At 47.8% G+C, this 24,912-nt stretch overlaps 2 protein-coding genes across 2 annotated transcripts in view; both read left to right on the forward strand.

Moving 5' to 3' along the window:
* The window catches only part of TGFBR1 (transforming growth factor beta receptor 1), a 28,316-nt gene extending 21,193 nt beyond the window's left edge, over nucleotides 1-7,123 (forward strand). Inside the window, exons 6-9 of the mRNA XM_054991319.1 lie at nucleotides 1,106-1,262; nucleotides 4,295-4,419; nucleotides 4,507-4,637; nucleotides 4,924-7,123. Coding sequence (XP_054847294.1) covers nucleotides 1,106-1,262; nucleotides 4,295-4,419; nucleotides 4,507-4,637; nucleotides 4,924-5,049 — 539 coding nt within the window. The 3' untranslated portion in view covers nucleotides 5,050-7,123. The remainder of the gene's footprint in view (nucleotides 1-1,105; nucleotides 1,263-4,294; nucleotides 4,420-4,506; nucleotides 4,638-4,923) is intronic.
* Nucleotides 7,124-21,844: 14,721 nt separating this feature from the next.
* RECK (reversion inducing cysteine rich protein with kazal motifs) overlaps nucleotides 21,845-24,912 on the forward strand; it is a 58,266-nt gene continuing 55,198 nt past the window's right edge. Inside the window, exon 1 of the mRNA XM_054991745.1 lies at nucleotides 21,845-21,971. Within this exon, the coding sequence (XP_054847720.1) occupies nucleotides 21,869-21,971 (103 nt within the window). The 5' untranslated portion in view covers nucleotides 21,845-21,868. The remainder of the gene's footprint in view (nucleotides 21,972-24,912) is intronic.

Raw genomic sequence — 24,912 nt, forward strand, 5'->3', positions numbered from 1 at the left:
GGGTTTGATTCCCCACTCCTCCACGAAGCCAGCTGGGTGACCTTGGGCGAGTCACAGTTCTCTGGAGGTCTCTCAGCCCCACCCACCTCGCAGGGTGATTGTTGTGGGGTAATAATAACACTTTGTAAACCGCTCTGAGTGGGCATTAAGTTGTCCTGAAGGGCGGTATATAAATCGAATGTTGTTGTTGTTATTGTTATTGTTATTGTTATTAAACCAGAGGGTCTCTTCCCCCTTTTCTCAATAGCCAGTCCATCTGCCCTTTTTGTCTGTCTGTAGGATGCCACTGCTTGCAGTGAGCCGCTGTCCGGTAGTGGTTAGGTCGTTGCGTTAGAACTGGGAGAGTCCGATTCAGATCTCCACTCAGCTTGCAGGACGATGGTGGGCCGGTTGGCCTCCGCCTGCCGGATCTCCCTCAGGACTGTTCTGCAAATAAAAGGGAAGAGGGTGAAACTCTGTTTGCTGTAAGGAGCTCTGCAGAGGAAGGGCGGGATCTACATGTGAGAGAGCTCTTGCTACAGTAGACAAAAGAGAAAGGAGGACAAAAGAAATGCTCAAGAATGAGAGATGCCCGTCCTGTATAGTACCTCTCCATGTGGATGTTCCAGTAATTAAAGATACAGTCTGCTTCCTGATCTGTACCCAGCAACCTTACATACACTTTACTGAGTCCTTGGTAGCTTGTACAGCAACTGGAGCTCAAAGAACACGCCTCAGCACTCTGTTGGTATGGCACGTGGTACCTTATTCTTTCATCTAAGACCCTTCAGGTTGAGCTGGCTTCAGTATGAGTAAACACAGAGACTTTGTGGGTATCAGTGGTAACAAAATATTTTGTAGCATTTTCTTTAAGCATTTAAAAAGCCTTACATTATCTCAGTAATCTGGTTTGTTTCTATGTTGTATAGGTTATTTCAAACATTTGTTAGTCCGATCTGTGACAGTCCTTACAAGTTTTCAAAAATGTCCACAGGTTTCAAAGTATGGTTACACAAATTGCTTAATTTGACACCAGGAACAAGCCGAAACTCAATGGTAAATTTGAATGTATAATAATGCAAGACCTTTCTGTTCATAAAAATATTGTCTGTATGATTTCTTGCAGGAAAACCAGCTATAGCTCACAGAGATTTGAAATCAAAAAACATATTAGTAAAGAAAAATGGAACATGCTGTATTGCAGATCTAGGTCTGGCAGTAAGACACGATTCAGCAACAGACACAATAGATATTGCCCCAAACCATAGAGTAGGAACAAAAAGGTAAGCGAATTCCCTCTCTTTTTAAAATAAATTATTTTTATTTATTATAAGGAGGCTAATAATCCTGGCTTAATCTTGGTAGCAAGTGTGTAGGAACTTCACAGGGCCTGTGGAAAGGAGGCCTTCCTGAGGTTCAGAGAGAAAACCGAGATTGAAATCCTCACTGGGGTGTGAAGTCAGCTGCTGTGCATCCTAATGTACTTGATGGGGTTGGTTGCTACAGGTTCTTAGATAGGTAAATATATGACAAACATCTTTTATCTGTTTTTATGCTCTCTGCCTAGTGGATTATCTTGAGTGGGTGGGCAGTGCCCTCACTGAAACAGCTGAAAAATGCTTGGATCTAGCCATCCATAGCATAATCCTCTAATTTATCTTCCCATTCTTCTCATCTAAGGCAACAATCAGTTTTCTGTTTGGCTGCAAATAACACTCTGGCTACTGTTATCATATAATTAAAAATTTCTTCCAAAAGTTTTGGGAAATTTTTGGACAGAATACCCAATAACATAGTCATTGGATCCAGAGTAAATTTTATTTTCAAAATATCTTGCATTATGTCAAGTATTTCTTTCAAATATTTTTAGTTATTTTAAAGGTCCACCACATATGGTAAAAGGTACTGTCGTATTCTATATTAATAATTAAACTATATTAATAAAAGACCCATTGTGCATATTATATAAGCTGTGGAAGAAGTTTAGAAGAATATAGCAAAAGCTGTATAACTTAATGTAAATGGAGCAATAATGAGAATTGTCAGGGTCGGGCGGGGCCGCGTGTGCCGGCGAGGTTGGGGTAGCCGTCCTGGCCTCCCCTGAACGGGTACACCTCCTTCCCTGACACCGGCCGCCTAGTCAGCTGGGCTCCCCCCGGCCTGCGGTAGGCGAGGGCTCCCCCCAATAGGCCTCAGAACTTGGGCAGGTGCCAGGCCTGGCTGCCCCTGCCGCCTTGGGACAGCTGTCTCTTCAGTGCAGTTACAGACTGGTTCCCTTGCTCCCATACACTCCTCATCAGCCTGGGTTCTGGAGCCCTCCTTTATTCCTCCCCCTATTCCCAGCTCCACCCCCGCTCCCAGGAGCCTGCCCCCAGGGCCAGGCCCACCACCTGGAACAGGTGGGGCCAGAGGCCAGGGCTCCGCCCCACCCTTTGCTGCCGCCCCGTGCCGTGTTTCCCTCCACCTGGCTGTTTCCCCCTCTCCCGTGCGCTCGTCCACCCAGTTGCCCCTCGGGCCCAATCACTGCCCGCTTCCCGTGCAGCGGAGGCGAGCCTGCACATGGCCTCAGCGTCCCGGGCCGGGGTGTGGCCGGGGTGGCCACAGGCAGCGCCGGCTGGGCCCGCCGTGTCCTGGGGCGCCCGGAGGCCGCGCTGCGCTGTGCCCGCGCCGCAGCCCGTCCCAGGGCCGCCGCCGCCACCCTGGCAGCTGGGCACGTCGGGTGTTGACCACCCTGTGCTCGGCCGCCGCTGCGGCCGCCTCCACTTTGGCTGCGGCCGTCCCCGCCATCGCGGCCGTCTCCGCTGCTGCTGCAGCTGTCTCCACTGCCGCCGCGGCCGCCTCCGTCTCCGCCGTCGTGGCTGTCCCTGCTGCCACTGCGGCTGTCTCCGCCGCGGCCGTAGCCGCCGCCTCTTCGCCGACCCACGGCCTGGCCCTGCCGAGGTAAGAGGGGCCCAGGGGGGCCGCTCGTCTGGGGGCTGTGGGCGGGCGCCGGACAAGAATTAATTGAAATTTTTGTTTAGAAGATTTGAAGTATTGGTTGAATTTTCAGAGCTATAGAATTAGGACTGTGAAATAGTATCTCAAGTTTCTTTTTTCTTGTTTTTTAAGCTGTTTTTTCTTTATAGTCTCTTTTTTGTAATTTGCAATATATACTTTTTGTTATATTTGTTATATTTTATATTATTTAATAATGAAAATTATTCTACAAAAAGAAAAAAGAAAAATGCCTGGGTCCCTGGAGAGAGAAGGTGCATGTTTTCTCCACCGTTATCTTACTGTCGAAGTGAGAACAGTTGGGTCGCTGGATTATAGAAGCTTAGCATAGGCCTTGTTCTCACAGATAGCAGAAGAAATGGAAACTAGTCAACCACTCGAGAATGCAAGAGTGAGGTGACATGATAGAACGTTCTTCCACACACTAAAAAAATCCACGCACATAGAGAACGTAATGATTGGAAGAAGGCCTCTAGCCTGTCTTCAGTGTGTAGGGAGTGTTTTCATCTAGAGAACCCCTGCCTACAGTCTGAATTGGCATAGCCCAGATGTTGTCTGCTGTTAGTGAACAACAGATTTAAATCTTCTCAGTTTTGGCTTTCCGTTTCTCTATGTACTTTTTATATTTGTAGTTTTATAGTGCACTCTAGTGGCCAGAGAAATAAGACAAGATGCGTCTTTCAGAGCCTGGCTCAAGAAAGTTGAATGTGTCCCCCCCCGCCGCCCCGTAGCTGTTGTTTTGGGTAAGGCATTGGGCAAATTTTGGTTTCTCTATTGCCTTCTGCTAAAGAAAGCACCTTTCCAAGATGGTACTAGGGGACATTAAGACACCAGGATTGGCTGCCAAGGGTGCGGCCGTTGTGTAAGTGGCATCATTGCCTTACAGGCACCTGAAAGCCTGTAGGTAAATGAGATAGTGCCTGGGCTTTGACTTTATAAAAATAAGGTCTTGAAATCTGTGTCAGGAACTCTGAAAATGGGGTAATATTAATCTTTGGGCCACAGAAGTAATATAAGGTGTTATGTAATATGTTGTCCCTCGCTCTTACTCAAATTAACACTTAACAGTAGGTAACATGGTAAATAAATACACTGTTATTAGTAACCCACTAATGTGGGTTTTTTTTAAAAAAGAAGCACTGAGATGTGGTTTTGGCTAAAAAGTAGATTTAGGTCAATGGTAAATGTTCATCAACCTAGCAGTGTTGTATAATGCTCTCGTATTTGTAGCTGCTTTTGATGCCTTCGCTAAAAAAAGAATACCTATGTTAAAAAAAACCCACTGTGTTGTAAATAATACATATTGTTTTTATTTTTATAGGTACATGGCCCCTGAAGTACTTGATGACTCTATAAATATGAAACATTTTGAATCTTTCAAAAGAGCAGATATTTATGCAATGGGGTTGGTGTTTTGGGAAATAGCTCGCCGATGTTCAATCGGTGGTAAGTACAAACAGAAGTAAAACTGAATTGGCTTTGCAACTGGCATAACACAGTATGTAACATACATCTGTGCTTCCACAATCTCAGGTATTCATGAAGACTACCAGTTACCCTATTATGACCTGGTCCCTTCTGACCCTTCAGTTGAAGAAATGAGGAAAGTTGTTTGTGAACAGAAGTTACGACCCAATATCCCAAACAGATGGCAGAGCTGTGAGGTGAGATTTTTCTACAAGCAGGGCTTTTTTTTTCAGCAGGAACGCGGGGGAACGGAGTTCCGGAACCTCTTGAAAATGGTCACATGGCTGGTGGCCCCGCCCCCTGATCTCCAGACAGAGGGGAGTTGAGATTGCCCTCCGGACAATGTCAACTCCCCTCTGTCTGGAGATCAGGGGGCGGGGCCACCAGCCATGTGACCATTTTCTCCTAGGGCAACCCACTGAGTTCCACCACCTGTAGCACGCTAACCAAAGTTTGTTTGTTTGTTTCTTCTTTTCTTTCTAGGCATTACGAGTGATGGCCAAAATTATGCGAGAATGTTGGTATGCCAATGGTGCGGCCAGGCTAACAGCTTTACGCATAAAGAAAACACTCTCACAGCTCAGCCAGCAAGAAGGCATAAAAATGTAATTTGGGAGGTGCTACTGAAGGAAACTTTTAAAAGTCCACATCTGCACCTAGTTTGTGCATTGAGAAGGCTAATTGTTCTACCTCACTGAGGGAACAGAAGGATGTGGTTGCCTTTTCATACAACATAGGAAGATCACTTATTAGCCCAGGATTTTTGTGGATGTGGTCAATAGTTGTACATATTCTTACTGTGCACTATGAACACGTCTTTTTCCCCCCCAGGGCACTCAAAAACTTTTGTCTAGTCTAGCTTCAGTAATATGTAAAGGCGAATGCCAGTCTCTGTTACTTGTGCAGAGAACATGAAGAATATGTTTAAACTAACGGAGCTGGTGTACACTATTTATACAGTGCATTGAAGGATTTCTTGAAGTTTGTTTTGAAAAGCTACTTGCTTTGTTCGTGATGGTACACTGTATATTCTTGGATTCTTCTTCAGTTCAGATGGTATATTGTTTTTTTTCCTGGCTACTAAGACTACATCCTATTGGACATTTCTATCAGGATTTACAGACATGACCTCATTCATCTGGAGGAACATACACAACATATGCAATTATATTTTGTATACTATATCTGTTACTTTGCTTCAAAACATGACATGCCTTCAAAATAGATTGTACTGTACCAGTAAGTGCCACTTTTTAATCTTAATGCAATTCAGTAGGGACATACAAAATCTTTGGTGCTTGTATGATGACCTTAAATACCATGATTCCTAAAAGGGGATTTCCTACTTGCATATGGAATTCCTTTTTTTTTATTACCAAAAACTCTCTTAATTCTGTAGGAATCTAAATAGTATACAAGTAAATTCAATAATATTGTCTCAGTTGTACATCAGAATGAGTTGTCAGTAACAGTTTTCAATTAAATTAAAACTATTCCAAAAGTTCTATGAAATACTTTTAAAGAAATTTTACCTCTGATTCCACCTTGTTTCGGCATATACCTTACTTGCTTTCACAACAGTGCTTTGTTAATAAATCAGCTGTTTCCGTGCATTTGCGAGGTTGATCCCTGTAGGCAAACACAATGTTGCATGTGGTTAGCCTTGCTGGATGCAAAATTAGATTTTTTCTAGTTTCTGGGGCTATGTGGTAATCTTGCTGGATCAGATCAATATGCATATCAATTAACATGATTTGGCACTGCCAGGTTAGCGATCTGTTTGGTGAGGTGCTGGGCCTGAATTTGGGCCTCACTCCCTCTGTTGTTGGAGTCCATTATAGTTGCCATCTGTCTGGGGTGGGGAGGAGAGCTTCGTTTGCCTCGTCTTTTTTTTTTTTTTACAGTCCGTTGGTTTTTTTGAAGGCCTCTTGCTTTGCAGCCTTTGTCTGTTACTAAACAGCAACTAGTAGTTGATGTTTTCTCAGCATATCTGACACACAGAGTTAATAAAATTTGGATCCCCATTAAATGGATTTATTTTCTGTAAAGATGAAAAGCTCCAAGCAAGAATACTTGCTGCTGAATACTGAAAAATATGCATAGTACTTACATGTGAAGGTGTAACTTTGTTTATTTGATTTTGCACATATTAAGACTTGCACACACATTTCATTTAAGGAAAAAAACCTTAGTTTTAATTTTTTTAATAAGGTGGCAAGCAAGAGGAGTCTGATAAGTTTGTCCTTATTTAACCCATGTATGCATTAAAAGTTAAAACTGTCCTGAACTGTAATCAGTTTTGTAGAGATGCAGGATGGAAATATTTGCAGCTATTGTTAATCACCTCAACTGTTCATAGTTCTCTCAAGCCAAATTTGATCTATTTCAGTCTGTTAAACTTCCATAGTTGTGAGAGTCGTAAAAGCAAATCACTGCAAAGTGTCTCAGTGCATATTTAATTGTGAAATTAATTTGAATTCTTAAAATACGCTTTGCAAAATGCAAATTTCATATCGTGAAAATTGTACACAGCTGTTTGCGGCTGAGGCTGTGACATAACTTGAACTTTATTCAGGTTTTCCGTTGTTGCTTGGCATTGTCTTACAAATGAGTGTATATATTACATTGAATTTTTAAAATCTGTTGCCTGTGTAAAGTCAAATATAGGTCTTTTATACGCTTACCCAGACAAGTGTTAGTATTTTTAAAAAATTGTAATGTTCTTCTCTTGGGAACCCAAGGGGACCAAAATATTTCAGCACTCAAACATTTGTATCATTTCACGGACATACCAAAACTATTTCTGGTATAATACTGATGCAAACAAACTGTTGTAAATATTCACACACACACACACACACACACACACACACAGAGTCAACAGTTATGTGATTATAGATTTTATCAAATTTTAATAGCACTAAAGTTTCATTTCAGATAATGGACATATGACAATACATATGGAAGAAACAATACACAGGTTTTGTTACTCAAAAGTCTTGGATGTATTTCTTGGATTACTAGAATTTGTCAGGGACCCCTAATCATGGAGAGTCTTTTATCATTTATTTTCATTTGCCTGTCTAGATCTCAATAGCCTTTCACACAGTCTTGTCCAAAATGTCCATGCATAGATATGGTAATGGCCAGGGCTTTTTTTCTGGGAGAAGAGGTGGTGGAACTCAGTGGGTTGCCCTCGGAGAAAATGGTCACATGGCTGGTGGCCCCGCCCCCTGATCTCCAGACAGAGGGGAGTTCAGATTGCCCTCCGTGCTGCTGAGCGGCACGGAGGGCAATCTCAACTCCCCTCTGTCTGGAGATCAGGGGGCGGGGCCACCAGCCATGTGACCATTTTCAAGAGGTTCCGGAACTCCGTTCCCCCGCGTTCCCCCTGAAAAAAAGCCCTGGTAATGGCATAGTTTGGCAAATCAAGTCAAGTGTAGTGAAAAGCTCCTGTAACAAAATGACAGTTGTGTGCCATGGCTTGTTTTTAGTTATCCCTTTGTTTATACTTCACCATTTAAGTGGTTACAATGGTATATGAATTGTTTTACATGTAAAAACATTCAATATGTCAGTTGCTTTAAACATAAATTACCTCTACAAAAGACCAAGGTACATTTACCTCATTGTGTATATAAATTTTAATATTTTTTTCAGAACATTCTCAAAGTTGGTATTTTCATGTCTCTTAAAATATGGGTGTTACACCAAGAAATGTTCAACTTTGTTGGTACTTAACTGTGGCTGTGATCCAAAGCTTAGCATATGCTTGGATGCCTCTCAGAGCCTCCCGCTAAGGCAAGGTTTCCCTGCCGACCTCCATTTTGATGTGCTCTTATGTAGATGTGCGCCTCAGAGATGATCTCATTGGGGAAGCCTTACCTGGGTGGGAACTCTGTGCACGTAGCACGTGCATGTTTAAAAAGGCTCTGGATCGAGTCATTTGTGTATTTTGTCTTGTGCCCAAACTGCATACTTCTGATTCCAGTGTTGTATTTTTTGCGTACATGTTTGCTGTTTTAACAGTGCAGCACCAGCCTTTCCAGACCTATGTGGGTAATAACATACTTTTTTTTACATTTTGGATGATAGATTTTGAGATTCTGTACCGATAAGTGTCACTTTTAAAGCCTTACTGAATTGTTCTTTTTCCCCATATTTGCCTGATAATTATGTATTTGTAGAGACATGCCAGTGGATTGTAAATAATAATAGATGAGTGATAATTATTGTTAAGTGCTAACACTACAGTAGAAAAGAATAAAGCAATGACAGATTTTCTTTTTTAGTAGATACGTGTGTGTGTTGTTTTGGGGAAATTATGCTTGAATTATGTCAAATATAATCGTTATTTGTGACACCCCCCCCCAAGGTGAGACTAGGTAGGTTTTTAGACCACAACCTAATATTTTAAATTCATACGGGACAGTATATCCTTGTTTTTAAGCACATGACCATTTATCACATACCACAAACTACTTTTTAAACTCCCTCTAGGTTTCAAAAACATTTGTTGTGCAAAATAGGAAAGCGGTTGCATGCAGGAGGTGGGACTAGATGGCCCCAGAGGTCCCTTCCAACCCTATGATTCTAAATGCCCCTTCTAGTTCAGAGCTAGAATTCCTTGCATTCTGGCCTTCTGTTTCAATTGATTTTATAACTATTGGTTTGACAAAACCAAGCTGTTGTCTGGGAAACTGAACCAGGAAACCCTGGCCGTTTTCACACTGCTTACTGGCCACGGAACATCGCGCCAAGCTCCCGGAACGACAGCGTCTTCGTGGTGCGATTTTGCGCGAGAACGGCAGCTTGGTGCGATGTTCCGTGGCAGGTAAGCAGTGTGAAAACGGCCCCTCATTCATACATGGTGTGTTAAATATAAGTAAACAGAAAAATTAGATGGAATGTCCTGAATTCAAAATATAATTGACTGGGGATGAAGTGAGAAACTGTTTGCAAAATAATTATGCTACTTGGGTGCCATTAAAACTTGGCGACGACTCTTTTAACATGTTTTATTGATCACTGTTTAGTGAGCTTTATAAGTATTTGTGTAAGAATGTCTTCTCCCAATAATCTTGTGAGATAGCTAATTTTGCAATAATTTTCCCAAGCCACCAAGAAAACATCGTAGTTGTCAAATTTGAACCTGGATCTAATGTATCTTCTTTCAACACACCAGCTACTGTACAGTATTGGCATCCTTACTATGTGGTGCACAGACTAGTTGTTGAAACCTCAATCTTTGCTGTAATCCATGTAGTTTAATGATGCATTTCTCACAGTGCGATCCTATGCGGAATTACTCCCACTAAACCCATTGGAATAACTCTGTATAGGGTTACGCTGTAACTATCCTAGATCAACCCCTTCTGTATTTCTGCTGATTACTGTGCTTACCTGCCAAGAAACAAATGTGATTTTTATAACTTTGTATTAATTGATCAGTAAGGCAGGAATCTTTGTGGATTGGGATTCATAGTACAAAAAGAGCAAAATTCAGGTCCAGTAGCACCTTAGAGATCAACTAGATTTCCAACTAGATTACCCTGGAAATCTAATTGGTCTCTAAGGTGCTACTGGACCTGATTCTTGCTCTTCTGTTACAACTACCCACCTGAAACTATAACTCAAAAAGTTACGTTAAAAAAGAATTTTAACTTACTGATCATCCACACTGCATAGAATCCTTGAATGATGAAAATGTGTCCATTCATACACTCTGAATTAAAAAAGCATATTCCTGGGATGTCTCAATTTAAGCAATGGCATAAAAGAATTTATTGCATGTAGCAACCATTTATTTATTGGATTTTGTGCCTTGCTGCTTCTCTTAACTGCATCATAACGCAAGGGTATTAGTCATCCCTTCTGACAGACAGGAATAATTCCAGCTCCGCCTCTCCTGTGGAAACAGCCAATAAGAGCTGGTGGAATACTGGGTTAGTGACAGTTGAAATTCCCTTGCAAGATCAGTTTAGGCAGTTACCAAGGGGGAGAAGGTTTTTAGACTGCTAAGGAGAAGCAGCAGGGGAAAAGCTGGCCGTAACCCTGGCTGGCTTGAAGTTGTGGGCTATAACGCACACATGAACATAAACACACTGGTCACAACCAATGGGTCTTAATTAAATGGTGGCAGCATATTGGGGAAGTGAACACTGAATTCTCCAATAGCCTTGTTCAGGAGCTGGGTGAGGGGAAGAAAATATAGGGAATGCCTATCTGGTGAAGCCTCTGGGAAGAGGAGAGAGAGGACCCGGTGTGGATTTGGATCTGGGCTTTCTGCCTGAAAAGAAAAAGTTAGGTGGCGTATTGTGGCTGACCTTAACTGCCTGGGAAGCCCCAAACCTGTGAAGGGAGCTTTAAGGTGGGTGGCAGTGTGTAAAGGGGGTCACATCCCCAGAGACTTTGTCCTTGTAGTAGAGCTGTAATTGAAAATAGGATTGTGCAATCCAGATCTGAAATTTGGAGGAAGGGGGACCCAGATATTTGCTAATCCAGCTAAATCTGTTTCTCCCAAATGAAATCAGAGAATCTAGCATCCATTCCAGGAACCCGGATGCAGACCCCCAGGTAAATCCAAGAAATGTGGTTTCAGCCTCTGGCTGGCTCTTTCCTTGGCTTCTCCCCCTTTTTTCCAAAAATGGACGGAGAGTGAGTGACCAATCAGTGCAAGAGTTCCTTGTCTGCCTGGCTTCTGTGAGTAATACTAGTTCAATTGGACTAAGTTGCAACAGTGTTGCTTGCTTCATTTTGGTTTGGGTGGAATTCTCTGGTTTGATATAATTCTCTGGTTTGAAGCTGGTCCCCTTGATTCACTTTGGTTCTGTTGGGCTTCTTTTTGTATATGGAAGTGTGCCTTTGGCCACTGGCAGTCTTGTTCCTGTGTGTTTCTGCCTGAAAGCCTGCTTGAAAACATTTCCCCCCCATAAACAATGTAGAGTGGTGGCGGGGGGTGGGGGGGAGAGACCTTCTCCAAGACCCATAGAATTGGTCCAGTCTTCCTGAAACTTGGATATTTTTTTAGAGGACAATCCCAGCAACTTTGGTGGAGTTTGCTTGAAAAACGCCACTCCCAACTAGACATGGGCATGAACAGGGAAAAAAATGAACACGCTGTTCATAGTTCATTGCTGTTGACGAACACGAATAGACGAACAGTAATGAACATGTCCCGTTAACGAACATGTTCGGTGTTCATTGTTCATGGGGGCCAGAACGACCCCGTTGGACATAGAGAGCCCATATTCACAGGGAGTGTTCAGTAGGCTCACCTCCAGCCATCCCCCAAGTTTGGTCAAGATTGCAATACGTATCTTGGAGTTATACATTCCCAAATTCGATGCCCCCAGGAAACTCCCAGTCGATACAATTGGAGCCATAAGTTGACTTTGGCCCCATTTACAAGTGGAGGACTTGAACAGGAACCGCCTCCCCTCTAGGGGGTGGGGGGTTTGACCGCTTGCCGGCGGCACCTCCCATGTGCCCGCCTGCCAGTCCTCAAGAGTACTACACTGCACTTTCCTGCGCAAACAGGGATGTGGGTGATGAGTGCAGCCGCCGGGCCTGGTGGGCTTGGGGAGGCAGTGGCAGGCTGCCTCCCCTCTAGGGGGTTGGGGATCTGGCTGCTTGCTGGCAGCACCCCCATGTGCCTGCCCACCAGACCTTAGAGTACTTTCCTGCGGAGACAGGGACGTGGGTGATGAGTGCGGCTGCCGGGCTTGGTGGGTTCGGTGAGGTGGTGGCAGGCCACCGCCCCTCTAGGGGGTGGGAGGTTTGGCCCCTTGCCGGCGGCACCCCCATGTGCCCGCCCGCCAGTCCTCAGAGTACTACATTGCACTTTCCTGCGCAAACGGATGTGGGTGATGAGTGCGGCTGCCGGGCCTGGTGGGCTCAGGGAGGCAGTGGCGGGCTGCCTCCCCTCTAGGGGGCGAGGGTCTGGCTGCTCGCCAGTGGCACCCCCATGTGCCCACCCGCCAGGCCTCAGAGTACTGCTCTGCACTTTCCTGCTCAGACAGGGATGGGGGTGATGAGTGCGGCCGCCAGGCCTAGTGGGCTTGGGGAGGCGGTGGCGGGCCACCTCTCATGTAGGGGGCAGTGGGGTCTGGCCACTGATGGCTGACATCACCCATCTTCCTGCCTTCACGGAAAGGACGGGAGGGAGAGGAGGTGTCGTTTGGAGGGGTCAGAGTGTTCCAGAGAGGGAGAGGTTGAAAGAGGGAACAGGAACTGGGAAGATCCCAACAGTTGTGAGGCCTCATCTGAGGATCCCACTGAGGTACTCAGTGGTGGCAGCTAACATCACCCACCCTGCCTTCACAGAAAGGATGGAATGGACAGGACAGGACAGGAGGGTTCAGAGCGATTCCAGAGAGGGCAAGGTTCAAAGAGGGACGGTGAATTTGTTAGAGAGAGAAGGACAGTGTTACCACTTTCTGGCCGCCTTGAGGAGCAGGACCAGGAAACACCCAAACATTTGTGAGCCTTCATCTTTGAAATCCACTGATCTTGTCAGCGGCGGAAGCAGCCATCACCCACCCTCCTGCCTTCATGGAAAGGATGGGATGGACAGGGCAGGAGAGCTTGTTGGGAAGAGTTGAAGCGGTTCCACAGAGGGTGAGGTTCAAAGAGGGACGGGAAGCTTGACAGGGAGAGGGGGACAAAGAGGACCCCAACATCCACCGTGTCGGATTGTGCAGACTGCTCTGGCAGAGGCTTGTCCACCCCTCCTGTGTCACAGTGGAGGCTGCCATCAACATCACTTATCTTCCTGCCTTCACAGAAAGGAATTGAGTCACGGGACCCAATCCCCCCATGCACAGGGGCAACAGCAGGTGCCCATGGCTAGGGGTGCACCATGCAGCAAAACTGTTGCATGCAGAAAAGCTTTTGAGCTGCCCCTCGTGCCCAAAAGCAGCTGCAGCAGACAGCACCCACCTTCCTGCCTTCACGGAAAGGGTCGGAGGGACCCATTCCCCCCTGCTCAGAGGGGATAGTAGGAGCCATGGAAAGGGGGGCACCGTGCGGTACAACTCTATCAGCAACAGCACCAGAGCTGTCCCTTGTGGCTAAAAGCAGCGGCAGCTGACATCACCCACCTTCCTGCCTTTGCTGAAAAGACGGGATGGGCAGGACAGGAGAGGTTGGGAGGCAACTGAGCGGTTCCAGAGAGGGAGAGGTTGAAAGAGGGAACATCCAGGACCTTGTCGGGGAGAGGAGTACAAAAGGTTGTTTGTCACAGCCGCAATGCGGAGCTGGACTGAGAAGGCCCAAAGGCGACGGCAGTGCCATGGTCGTCCCCCGTGCCCAAAGGCGGGGGCAGCTGACATGACCCACCTTCCTGCCTTCACGGACAGGATGAGATGGACAGGAGAGGAGAGGTCGTTGGGAGGGGTCTGAGAGGTTCCAGAAAGGGAAAGTTTGAAAGAGGGACCGTCAGGGAACTTCTCCAGGAGACGAGGACAAAGGCTTCCTGGCCTCATTGTGGAGCCGGACTGGGAAGGCTGAAAGGCAGCGGCAGTGCCGTGGTAGTCTCCCGTGCCCAAAGGCGGCGGCAGCTGACATGACCCACCTTCCTGCCTTCACGGACAGGACAGGATGGGCAGGACAGGAGAGGTCGTTGTGAAGGGTCATTCCGGTTCCATCCACAGAAGGTGAGGATGAAAGAGGGACCGTCCGGGAACTTGCCAAGGAGAGGACACAATGGGCAGGACAAGTTGTGAGGATGGGTCGTATTGGTGCCATCCAGAGAGGGAGAGGTTGAAAGAGGGAGTGTCTGGGAACTTATCTGAGAGAGTAGGACAACAGGTTACCAGCTGTGGAAGCAGCCCCGAGAACCGACGAGGATTGGAGCCTGCTGTGCAGGAGCTTGGCCTAGAACCACAATAGACGGGGAGGCTCAGAGCCCAGGTAGGTCCAGGTCCAAGGAGGGATACCCAAGGAGGTTGAGGTTGAGGTTGAGGTTGAGCTTGACGAAGGTCAACATGTCCACCAGGTCCAGGTGCAGACGTACGCGGCAGGGACAGAGGAAGTCTCCCAGGTGGGAGAACACCCGCTCGCTCTGCACGCTGGTGGGAGGGCAGGACAGGATGTTGGTTGCCATGATGGACAGGTCCAGCCATACAGCAGATTTACTTGTCCAGTACTCCAACGGTTTGAAGTGGGGCAGCTCGGTGGGCTCCACGAGGTACTCCCACACCATAGCCCCTGCCAAGTCCTCAGCACTGTGAGAGAAGTGTCCACTGTGTTGCAGCCAACCACACAGCCCACCAACGAGACCCAGAGATCAAGTGGAGCCATTTGGGTGGGTCTCTCCTGGCGTGGCTCTCTTCCCAACTCCCCCCTCCTCCTCCTCCTGCGCCGCCCACCTCTCGCTCCTGCCCGCTTCCCTCAGGCCTGCCTTCTCTTTCTGGAAACGGAGCACCGCTGTGCAGAGCTCCTTTTTCCAGTGCTGCATCTGACCCGCCTGCGTGGCGATGCTGCCCTTGATGCGGGGGTTACTGAGGGAGGCCATTTGGCACGGCACCTCGTGGCGCAGAGGATGCAAGCGCTTGGCCACGCACACCTGGATCCTCCTCACAACGTCCCGGACCCTGGGGACCAGCTCTTTCTTGTGCTTGAGCTCCTTGGCCAGGAACTGGTCGAGCCTATGGATCAGGGGGATGACTTGACCCAGGCTGGCCTCGTACGAGCACAAGAGCTCGGTGGCCTCCTTAAAGGGTTTCAGCATCCGGGACATCTGGGCAAGGACTCTCCATTCCATAGAGCTGAGGCTCAGCTCCTCTCCCCTCCTCAGAACGTCCGTGGATGACAGGATGTCCTGCAACAGGCCCCTCTGCTCCACCAGACAGCATATCATGTCGTAGGTGGAGTTCCAGCGGGTGGGCAAGTCCTGAAAGAGTTGGTGCTCGGGTCCCCCCTCCCCCTGCCTCTGGAACAGCTTGTGGGAAGAGTTGATGCTGCAGGAGAAGTGGGAAGCGATGTGGCGGCAGCTGTCCAGCAGATTGCGCGTCCACAACATTCCCTTGTCCCAGCTGTCCCTTGGCTTACTCCCCAGCCTGAGCACATCCCTCATCACCAGGTGTAGCTTGTGCGCCATGCACACCAGGCCCGGGAGGGATACCTTTTTCAGGGCTGCCAACATGTTGCTTCCCACGTCTGTCACCCTGAAGCCCACAGACAAACCCTTCCTCCCCCCGGCCATCCAATCCCTCAGTGCCGCCTTTATGGTGGCGGCGATGTTCTTCCCCGTATGGACATTGTCCATCCCTCGGGCCTGGAGAAGAACTACCCTGTAGCCCGGTGTCAAGCATGGCACCTTTTTCCAGGTACCAGGTCTTGGCCTGGGGTGGTGGAGGTCCTCTGGTTGCCACCAGTGGGTGGTGATGGCAAGGTAGCTGTGATGGCAGCTGCTCCAGAAGTCGGCTGTGAAGTACGGCCTTTGGCAGCCGACAGCTCCCTGAACACCATGTCTCGCACAGACTGGTAGAAGGCAGGCAGGACTCAACGCCCAACTGTGCACCGTGACGGCATGGAGAACCATGGGGCAAAGTGCTGAAGCAGCCTTTGGAAGCCCACGCCCTCCACGACGGATAGGGGGAATCCTTGCAGGTCAATTGTCTCTGCCACGACACAAATGCCCGCCTCCTGAGCTGATGAGGTTGGGAGGCATCTGAGGGGTTCCAGAGAGGACTGTCGATGACAAGTGCTTCGGATCATTGCCCCTGCGCACCAGGACATCACAAATAAGGCACCACACCACACGGGTCATTCAGAAGGGCCTGAAAGTGCCTCCATACAGAGAGTTTGAACCATGGCCCACTAACTGTTCCTGGGGAGGGAGGACGAAGAGTTACTGGCTGCGCCACTGAGCTGGCAATGGAAGACTAAGTGAGGGGTGGACTGCAGGCAGGGACAGCACTGGGAGTTTGGGATGGGGATGAGATGGATATGTCATTGAACCCCAACCATTCCTCCATGGATCCCTCACCCTCCTCCTCCTAAAACAGTTTAAAGAGTTCCTCTTCGCCCAGCAGCAAGAGCTCTTCGGCTTCCTCCACAGCCCCCACAGGTGATTTTGGGGGAGCAGGAGTCTCTACTGCCCCAGAGCCCTGCCCAGTTCTGCTTCTTGCGGGGCAACCAGGACAATCTTTGCACTTCCCCCCCATGACCACCCTTGGCCCCTGGCCAAAGCCTCATTGTGCCAGCAAACAAGAATTAAGGAGGAAAGAAAAGGAGAGAAACCTGTGAGCCCTCAGCCGAGGTGCCCACTGAACTTGGCCCCAGGGCCTGGCAGCAGCCCTGGAACCAGAGGGAGGGGGTAGAGCCCTAGCCCAGCACTCCCAGAGACCTGACCAGATCAGGCACTAATAATCAGGGTGAGCCCTCAGCCGAGGTGCCCACTGAGCTTGGCCCCAGGGCCTGGCAGCAGCCCTGGAACCAGAGGGAGGGGGTGGAGCTCTAGCCCAGCACTCCCAGAAACCTGACCAGATCAGGCACTGATAGTAATAATAATCAGTGCGAGTTCTCAGCCGAGGTGCCCACTGAGCTTGGCCCCAGGGCCTGGCAGCAGCCCTGGTACCAGAGGGGATAGATCCCTATCCCACCCACCACACACACAAAAAGTCCCAGCTCCAATGCACTCTCTCTGTCTCTCTCCCAAAAGGCTAGCAACAGCTCTGTCCCACTCCACTGCCTGTTGAAACTGAAAGCCAGAACTGGGAGCCCAGTGCCCTTTTATAACCAGAGGTCTCATAGAAAAAAGCAGGTCTGTGGTTGGCAGTCAGAGCTGCCTAACAGGGTTTGCAGGGATCAGATTGGAGTGCCCATGGCTACAGAACACCACCCTCCCCGGTCTCCCATGTAACCAATTGTAACCAATTTAGAGCTCCACACTTGGAAGGAAGTCCTGCCCATCAAGCTAAATTGGGCTTAGATTGGGGTTTCCAGGGCGACAGAAGGAGTGCAGACAGAGTTCAGGCAGTCCCTGCCTCCTTTGCCAAGGGAATTGATTGAAGGTGCCTGACTGTCTGGCTTCACAAACAGCAGATGAACGCAAGAAACCAGGCTTGGGACGACCATTTGTTCATTTACAATGGCATCTCACGAACGGCTTGTTCGCGAACAGACAAACAGGCTGTTCGTGGGTTTTTTGCGTTCGTAATGCTGTTCGTGCCCATGTCTACTCCCAACCCCCAGATAATTCCCAGATAGTTTCCCCATAGGAAATAATGGACAACTAAATCTGGGATACTTTGATCTCTCTTAACTGGATCAGAGGATCTTTCCTAGATTTAAGGAATCCTGGATATTTTTGAGATCCCCCACTCCAGGGGATTTCACATTACAAGAAAAGGTACAGGAATATAGGATTTGCAGGTCAGTGGTAAAATACATAACCTAGCTGATGTACTAGAAAGCAATCTGCAAGCAAAGGGTTTTTTTTAAGGGGCTCAAATTTAAACCTGAGTTTAAGCATAATGCTTTGCCAGTGTGTGTCTGTTTTTGATATTTTTACTTGTTTTGATGTTTCTGGAGGGAAAAAGTTTGAGTCATGTTCCCATAAAAGTGCATCTGGCATCAATATCTTTTGAGTATCTGTGTGTGCGTGCTTACTTATGCAATTAGCCACAGCACATTTTGTCCTGGAACTCGGCTTTTGTTGTGGCTGCAATTTCCGAAGGTGAGTGAGCGAGTGTCCTCCAAGATCTCACCATTGCCAAAGAGGTGCAGCACAGCATCTTCCAATATATTCCAAACTGGCAGTGGTCGGAGGCGTCTTAGTGTCCTTCGTGGTGTTGACTGTGCATATTGCTTGGTTGCTTGAAAACCTTGGTCAGCGATTTAAAGATTCAGAGGCTACAAAGATCGGAGGCCGGTACTGAGACTCCATTTGTTTTCCTGTAACAGGTCACTTTGTGTGCGGTGACATCCGTGTCATACTCTTGAAGCTGAGTTTCCATACAGCATGGGTTGGATCCACAGCCTCCCCAGCCCCTCTTAGTCTATCCCACCTCGCATATAATAGAGGACCAGGTACATGTGCAGAGTTCCTCGAAGTAAGAGGTGGGATAAATATATGATAAAAAGTTGCACGAGAGGGCTCTCTTGTCATCCTCCTCTGATGGGAGAGAGGGAGGGTGCCATTGTATTATACTGAGAGCAGGAGCAACAGAGCCAGCTAGTGACTGTTCATATTAAGGAGTTTGTGCAACACTACACATGTCCATGTGTGCGTGCACATACATGCACGCACACTAAACTCACACTTCCAAGGAAGTATGTCCTTCCTAATTGTTGCTGTGGAAGTCCCTAAGGACCAGCCTTCTCCTAGCCCTTTCCTTCAGGAGACAGGTTAAGACCATTCTATCTAGGAGTGTTTTGAGGGAAGGAAGGGTTGGGGCTGCTGTTTGCGGCTCCAGGTGTTTTGTTTTGTTCTGGCCGTTTTAGGTTGCAGCAACTGTTTTCATGTTTGCTTTGTGTTGTTTTGTTTTTTACAAATGCTTTGTATTAAACACAGCCTAGGACCATAAAAAGTACCCTGTAGGATCAGACCAGGGGTCCACCTAGAACTTCAGAGGAAGGCTGCTGTGAAATGTAAGCCTTCCCAGGCAGGCTGTTTTAAACAGATATTTTCCTTCCCCTTCTCCATAAAGCCAGCAGAGTCCTTGACCTTTCAGCCAAGCAGTCAGAACCAGATGACTGGTTGTACGCAACTCTGAAACACTTCTGTGGTTTTCTCCAAAGGGGGCAGCAGTTCTTTCCAACATCGCCCGAAAACCGGAAAAGGCTCAGCTTACACTCCTACTTTTACTGTATGGAGCTGGAAAACTACAATTGTTGGCCCAAAGGCATTGGCACAAGCAGGGCTTTTTTCTGGGAAAAGAGGTGGTGGAGCTCAGTGGTGGAACTCAGGACCACATAATGACATCACTTTGGGTCAGCTGGAACAGGGGGGGGGAGTTTTTTAAAGTTTAAATCGCCCTCGGTGAAAATGGTCACATGGCCGGTGGCCCCGCCCCCTGATCTCCAGACAGAGGGGAGTTTAGATTGCCCTCCGCGCCACATGGCGCGGAGGGCAATCTCAACTCCCCTCTGTCTGGAGATCAGGGGGCGGGGCCACCAGCCATGTGACCATTTTCAAGAGGTGCCGGAACTCCGTTCCACCACGTTCCCGCTGAAAAAAAGCCCTGGGCCCAAGTAAGCCTTCCCACGAACAACATTACTGTCAAGGTTCATAAGAAAACAGGATACGTCTGCCCTGCTATGTGGCAGGTGTGGGGGGGGGGGCACTTCTGGATCCTGTTGAGCTTGGTCCCTCCAGATTTGCTGACCCAGATTCTCGTCTGAATTCTTATTCAAACAGTAAACCAACCAAGTGAGGCACAGCAAACACGGCACTTCGTTAGGCAAAAGCAGGTGAAATATTTCCTATTCTGTCCGTTCAGAAAATAGGTAGCCAGATAGTTACCAAAGCCAGAAGGGATGATCTTGAGCATCAAAGCTCCGGTCAAAGTGTCCAATTGTATGATCAGATTTGGGAATATCTTCTGATATTTGGGGTGCAGAGTTTAAAATTAAACTAAATCCGCAGTCTTTGTTCAATTAATTCAGTTCTGCTTATAGGTTGTTAGCCTCCTCCTTTAACATACAGAGGTTGTGTGTCCCACTTCTCAAGGTGGCCCATCAGGCATCAGCCAAAGCGCAGGCCTTTTCTATTGTGGCCCCTGCTCTGTGGACTGAACACCCTGAAGAGGTGAGAGGAGCTCCCGCTTTGGAGATCTAAGGCCTGTTTGACGTACTGGTTAAGAGAGGCAGGACTCTAATCTGGAGAACCGGGTATGATTCCCCACTACTCTGCTTGAAGCCAGCTAGTCACAGCTCTTTCAGAGCGCTCTCAGCGCTACCCAATTCACAGGGTGATTGTTGTGAGGATAATAACAACACACTTAGTAAACTGCTCTGAGTGGGCGTTAAGTTGCCCTGAAAGGCAGTATATAAATCGAATATTGTTATTATTTTGAATGGGTTTAAATTACAGACATCTTTTAAGGGGAGGGGAGATTTGGGGGGGGGGGTATTTTATTTTGATTTTAAATGTAAATCCATTGTTGTAAGCCACCTTGAAGCTGCTTATTCTGTTAGTTAGCCAGCTGCAGGTGATAACTAAGAATCTTCATGCTGCAGACGGGTTATCCCATAATTTAGCTACTAAGGAAGTGTGTTCTGACCAGATCTATCTGGGACTTGGGTAAAAGGTTCAGCGATAACAGCTCTGGTTGTAGTTTCAGGCGGGTAGCTGTGTTAGTCTGCAGTAGCAGAGCAAGATCTGGGTCCAGTAGCACTGTAAAGCCCAACTAGATTTCTAGGGGATGAAATTCAAAGCGTTAAAGCTCCTTTCTTCAGATATGTTTAGAAGCTAGAAAATGGGAGGAGTATTTAAAGTAAGGTTGTAAGGTATAATACTGTAATTAGCTTGGGGTTGGGGTGTGAAAATCAGAAAATCAGTATCTGTAGTTAGAGAAGAATCCATTGGCCCTATTAAAAGGGGTGAGGGGTAGGGTTATTTCGAATTTGCAAATAAACTCAATTTTGGCAATCTGATTGTCGTTCTTCCTGCTGTCTTACAGCAGGGACAAGGTGGGGGGGGCGTTGTTTTGTTGTTCACAAAGAGCTGAAGGAGGAGGGCTTTGTATGATGCATCTACTCATCCTTTCACAATTTGAAATGGTTCAAAACAAAATCTGCAGTCAGGCAGCCCCCCCCCCCCCAAGAACCGTGTCCTTCACCAATAACTCGTTTTAACTTACTTTTGTGTGCTTTTAGCATTATAGTTTTGCTTGTTGTTTTTTTGTTCGTGTTTTATGTGTGTTTTATTTGCTCAGCTACGCAATAAACATTTTTTTCCTGATGGTCTGAACCGGGCGTCTCTCCAGCACGCCAGGTTGAAGAGGGCTTTAACAACTGCATCCTCATTAATTTCAGTGGGTTTGGGCAGGCTAAATTCTGGATCCAGAGGAGTTATCCATGTTAATCTGTAGCTGCAAAATCGTAAAGAGTCCAGTAGCACCTTTAAGACTAACCAATTTTAATGTAGCGTCAGCTTTTGAGAACGATGCCTCTGACAAAGAGAGCTGTGGTTCTGGAAAGCTGATGCTACAGCAAAGTGGGCTAGTCTTAAAGCTGCTACTGGAGTCTTCACAACGTAGGTTTTATGTCCCGCCGGCCCACGCCCCCTCAGGCCGAGCCACAGGGCGGGAAAAGGGGGCGCGGGCGGCGCTTCTCCCGCTCAGGCTCTCCGGCCGCCCCTCCCCTCCCCTCCCCTCCCCCCAGGCCAGCCGAGGGGCGGGTCTGGCGGGGCGGCCCCAGCCAATGGGGAGGCGCCGGGGAGGCTGGCGGGCGGGCGGCGCGCGGAGGGGTCCGGGCCATGGCGACGCTGGCTGCCCCTCCGCCGCGGGGGACCGGGGAGGCCCGGATGGCCCTGCTCGCCGTCCCCGCGCTGCTGCTGCTGCTGCTGCCGGGCGTGGCGGGTGAGTGAGCGGGGCGCTCCCGCGGCGTTGCTCCGGCACGGGGGGCGGGCGGGAGGGGGCTCCCCTCAGCCGCGTCGAGGCGGCGCCCTCTGAGCCGAGCGCGGGCTTGTGGGCAGAGGCAGCTGGCGGGGCGCCCCGGCCCTGCGCGGGGGGGGGGGGAGGCGCGTCGCTTCCTGAAGCCCCTTCCTCGCGCTCTGGGGGCGTTTGGCTCTTTCGAAGCCCCCGTGAACGGAGGGCAGGCCCTGCGCGCGGCGACCCAGGCCCCTTTTGGGCTCTCCAGCCGGGGTCGGATCCCGCTGCTGCTGCTGCTGCTGCTGCTGCTGCGCTCGGTGGTTGCAACGGTCCAACGGCGCCGCGAAGGCTGCCTTCCAGCGCGGACCGGCCCGGGTCCTTGCATCCTCGGATTTGCGGGCTGGAAGAAAACCGCGTCGGTTTTTGCGGTCGGTGACGAACCTGGGCGCCCCTCTGCCATTATTAGCTCTGAAATCAGCAGAGCACATTTGCTTACGGTGGCTTTGAGCTGTTGCTTAGAGTGGTTGTGGGGTTCTGGCATCTCTTTAGTTTAGCTCCATGGATGGATCCCGTTTAGCCTTGGCTGTTGCGTTGTGTGGATAAGATTTGTCTAGTCCTTTTTCTTTCTTTTGAATAAATAATCCCAACCAATTACACACAAACACACATACAGTGTGCACATTATAAGAATATTCATAGCTTACACTCCGTCTTTTTCATGATCAAAGAATAGAATATAACAGTACAGAATTGTTAAGTAGAAAAGCAAAGTAAGTCCAATATATGCACAATATAAGGCTATCTACAGGACCCAAGAGATTAATTATACTAACAATAGGAAGATAATTAAAGCCATTCTAATATCTTGTTCTTTGGTGGATTATCCCAATTTCAGAAATTTATAAAACTGGAACAGGTTTTTACAGATTTATCTTGTACACATTTTCCATATATAATTTGTAATCTTATGTTTGTGATTACAAACCAAACCCTACCCCAACCATTGTTTTTTTTTCCCTGGGATCATTTGCTATTTCCATACTTGAGTTAATGCCATTCTAACTGCAACAATGAGATTTCTCACTCAAGACAACTTTAAAAAAAAAATTCAGTTGTTACGTCTCCAAACAAGTACGTCACCAAAGATATGTCTAACATATAATTTGTAATACAGTTTCTTTATGAATCATATTCCAAAACTTTTGGACTAACATTCCCATCACATGTGCAGCAGTGTTCCACTGAGGGCTTTTTTTACGCAGTGGAACAATTCCGGAACATCTTGAAAATGGTCACATGGCTGGTGGCCCCGCCCCCTGATTTCCAGACAGAGGGGAGTTTAGATTGCCCTCCACACCGCTGGAGCAGCGCGGAGGGCAATCTCAACTCCCTTCTGTCTGGAGATCAGGGGGCGGGGCCACCAGCCATGTGACCATTTTCTCCGAGGGCAACCCACTGAGTTCCACCACCTCTTTTCCCTGAAAAAAAGCCCTGAGTACAGGTATAGTTCAGCCCTATCTCTGGTGTGCTTGGCATACCTGTTCAGTTTAAGGCCAAAACAAAGATGCAGAATAACAGACTCAAGAAAGAGAAGGAATGTGGAGGCTGTTTGTTTGAATCTGAGGAATGCATAAAGAGTTGAAATATGGACTCCATATGGTCACAAGACCTGAAGCATATGAAATATAGATGAGGTCCTGATCATGCTGAGCTGTGCTATTATGACTTCAGAGGTGCAATGTGGCAACCAACACAATTGTATTCTGGTACACTTTTTGGTTAGTGGCCAGCACACTAGGAGAAGCATTTCTTCTCACACAGGAGGGACTGATAAATATTTTTTGCTGGAGTACTTAGCAATTGGAAATAGCCAGGCAGGGTAAGTATTTTGGCTTTACGTTGTTGTGTACCTAATGAATAAAAAAGGAGTGCAGTTGACAGCTTCAAGGATAATTTACCAAGATTATGCCCAGTTCACAACAATCCAGATTATGAATACTCCTATGAGTGGGGCTGCTGCTAACCCTTATTGAAGGATGTGTCTTCAGAGAGAGAGGATGGATGGCCACAAAGAGGGAACTGGATTCCGTTAGTCTGTTCTGCACAGAGAGGATTTTTTCCAAAGGTAAAATATAATCCTACAGCTAAAATAGATTATTGCAATGAACTCTATGTGGGACCAGGGCTTTTTTTCAGCTGGAACGCGGTGGAATGGAGTTCCGGAACCTCTTGAAAATGGTCACATGGCTGGTGGCCCCGCCCCCTGATCTCCAGACAGAGGGGAGTTGAGATTGCCCTCCGCGCCGTCACAGAGGGCAATCTAAACTCTCCTCTGTCTGGAGCTCAGAGGGCGGGGCCACCGGCCATGTGACCATTTTTGCCGAGGGCAATTTAAATGTTTAAAAACTCTCCCCTTGTTCCAGCTGACCCAAAGTGACATCATTGGCCCTGGGAGCATGGGTGCACTTTGCGCACGCGCATGTGGTACCAGGGGCACCACCTCCCACCAAGAGTTGCCCCCTGTGCTGGCAACCCACTGAGTTCTACCATCTCTTTTCCCAGAAAAAAAAAAAACCTAGTTCCACTTATCTTGTCCACTTAACTTGTCACATTTCCAACCCAAATCTGATTCACCAGAGATTTTAGCTAGTGTAGTCTGGGTAAAATACCACTAGAAGGTCATTTTTAGGCAATTTTCTCTGATGCCCTCTTTAAGAGAAACATTACATACTAAAGATTTATATTCCCAATGTATTTTATCAATTTCTTAGTGAATGAACTATGGTTGTCCAATTTCTTGATGAATGAACTATGGTTGCTAGACCTTTTAGTTGACTTGGATCTGTTAATAGTTTTTCAGATTTGTTCAGTGGTCTAAAATACATTATGAGCTCTATGTATAGCCTGCATACCATAATCAGGGCTCATT

Source organism: Eublepharis macularius, chromosome 11 (assembly GCF_028583425.1).
Source record: "Eublepharis macularius isolate TG4126 chromosome 11, MPM_Emac_v1.0, whole genome shotgun sequence".
NCBI classification, from domain to species: domain Eukaryota; kingdom Metazoa; phylum Chordata; class Lepidosauria; order Squamata; family Eublepharidae; genus Eublepharis; species Eublepharis macularius.